Consider the following 2,688-nt stretch of genomic DNA (forward strand, 5'->3'; position numbering starts at 1 on the left):
GTTTGTGTTCTACTAATCCACATCTCTATCATCTTTGAATTCCATAAAGAACATCTGCAAAATACAGGATAATATTAATAAAAAAGACCAAAATAAATGAGACATAGTATTTGTCCTCAAAAATGGATCTCATATTTAGGGGGAATATAAATAGTTTTATCACCTCTTCCATCAACCTTGAAGTGCAAATTGCATGCAATAAACTTTGCACACTGATCCCCTGGTCACAGTGGTGGAATACATAACCTATACTGAGGTCATTATATTCTGACCCCCAAGATTATCAAAATTAGAATAAAGGAGGAAGGTTCCTGAGTCTGGAAAAGCTGCTGAGGTATAAGGATGATGTCTGCCACACAGTTATGTATCTGCCCTCTGGGATCAAAATCCAGGGAGAAGGAAGTTGGGACATTAAAGCTGTAGACATCAGGTGAAATGATAGTTTCCCATTCCTTCAAATATTTTGGGTTATGACTCTAGTAAGGAAAATAGCTGAAATTAATACAATTGTTTTTCATAGATTTATGAATCCTGTTAATTTATTAGAGAAAGCACACACTATTCTTACATATTCTGAGTGAAATAAAAATACCATGCCATTTTACATGAATATCATTAAGACATATGTAAAGATTATGGGAATAAAGAAAAAGTCTTCAGAGGTCTCAGTAGTAATGTTCACCCTGATTTTAACAATCTACAATCAGTATTTTCTCTTAAAATCTTATGAAGTATCTTAATTATAAATTTCATGAAGAAGTTTGATTTTTTTTTTTTCTGGTTCAACTAGGATCATTGTCTCAGAGAAGCAGGAGAGAATTAGAAGACCTCTGCATCATGAGTCTCTTTTGATGAGACATCCAATAATGACCTTCCCAAATTACTCTCCCCAGCACCCACTCACATGTACACACAGACACTCACACACATGCACACATGGGCATAAAATCTCATTTTCTCTTTCAACTTAGAACTGATTGAGAACATAATGGACCCTGGAAATCATTCCTCAGTGACTGAGTTCATCCTCGCTGGACTCACAGAACAGCCACAACTCCAGCTGCCCCTTTTCCTCCTCTTCCTAGGAATCTATGTGGTCACGATGGTGGGGAACCTGGGCATGATCACACTGACTGGGCTCAGTTCTCACCTGCACACCCCCATGTACTATTTCCTCACCAACTTGTCCTTTATTGATCTCTGTCAGTCGACTGTCATTACCCCCAAAATGCTGGTGAGCTTCGTGACAGAGAAGAATATTATCTCCTATCCTGAATGCATGACTCAACTTTATTTCTTCATCATTTTTGCTATTTCAGAAAGTCACATGCTGGCTGTGATGGCATATGACCGCTATGTTGCCATCTGCAACCCCTTGCTTTACAACATCACCATGTCTTATTACATCTGCTTCTGCCTCACAGTGGGAGTTTATATTTTGGGCATCACTGGATCCACAGTCCATACAGGATTTATGTTGAGACTCTTTTTCTGCAACACCAATATTATTAACCATTATTTCTGTGATCTCTTTCCACTCTTGGAGCTATCCTGTTCCAGCATCTATGTCAATGAATTATTGGTTATATTCTTAAGTGCATTTAACATTTTGATTCCTGCCTTAGTTATTCTTTCTTCCTACATCTTCATCCTCTCCAGCATCCTCCAAATCCACTCCAAGGAGGGCAGGTCCAAAGCCTTCAGCACCTGCAGCTCTCACATCTCAGCTGTTGCTATTTTCTATGGATCTACTGCATTCATGTACCTGCAGCCATCATCAGTCAGCTCCATGGACCAAGGGAAAGTGTCCTCTGTGTTTTATACCATCATTGTGCCCATGCTAAACCCCCTGATCTATAGCCTACGGAATAGGGATGTCAAATTTGCGCTGAAAAAAATTCTAGACTGTGCAAAACATGTAGGAACAGAGCCAATATCATGATCCATATCAGTCATGTAGACTGCTGAGGAATACCAATTCTTAATTATATAGAATATATTTAATAGAGAAACCTCTGTCCTTAATTTATCCTTTTGTAATAGGTATTAGTAACTTGTTTTCCAGTTAATATGTTATTTGGACTCTGAGAGGTAAATACTTTGGAGATCAGGTCAGAACTAATAAGTAATAGAGGAGAGTATTTTAAATTAATAAAAATTCTAAGATGTTGCAGCTAATGTTCCCCAGCTATGAATCCATTAGGAGACCCATTCAAATTTGTATGTCTCTGTTGTTGTTCAGTCACTCAGTCATGTCTGACTCTTTGTAACCCCAAGGACCGCAGCACACCAAGCTCACCTGTCCTTCACCAACTCCTGGAGTTAGTTCAAACTCATGTCCATAGAGTCAGCGATGCCATCCGACTGTTGACCATCTCGTCCTCTGTCGTCCCCTTTTCCTCCTTACTTCAATCTTTCCCAGCATCAGGGTCTTTTCCAATGAGTTGGCTATTTGCCTCATGTGGCCAAAATATGTCTCCCTGAGTTTACTCCTGTTTTATTTTCATATTATGTTTCATTACATTAAATATTAGACCACCTTAGTATGAAGTTTAAAATTTCACAAGGTCTATAACTGTGATTTTGTAATATTTTTTGTTTACTTTTTTTTAAATTTAAATTTATTTATTTTAATTGGATGGGTTTTGTAATTTTTATGTTCTAGTTTAAATTTCATTGAGTGGTATA

General features: G+C 37.7%; 1 protein-coding gene across 1 annotated transcript; it reads left to right on the forward strand.

Annotated features, from left to right (window-relative positions):
- The first annotated feature begins 982 nt into the window (after positions 1-982).
- On the forward strand, positions 983-1,942 carry LOC102273709 (putative olfactory receptor 8G3). The gene has a single exon (XM_005895427.2). It carries the CDS (start codon positions 989-991, stop codon positions 1,940-1,942), a length of 954 nt encoding a protein of 317 aa, XP_005895489.2. The 5' UTR covers positions 983-988.
- Positions 1,943-2,688: the final 746 nt, after the last annotated feature.

The sequence above is a fragment of the Bos mutus genome, chromosome 29 (genome assembly GCF_027580195.1).
Source record: "Bos mutus isolate GX-2022 chromosome 29, NWIPB_WYAK_1.1, whole genome shotgun sequence".
Taxonomy (NCBI): Eukaryota; Metazoa; Chordata; class Mammalia; order Artiodactyla; family Bovidae; genus Bos; species Bos mutus.

What these genes read in the sequence shown, in the direction of transcription:
- LOC102273709 (XM_005895427.2), top strand. Translation starts at nt 989, where the DNA reads ATGGACCCTGGAAATCATTCCTCAGTGACTGAGTTCATCCTCGCTGGA.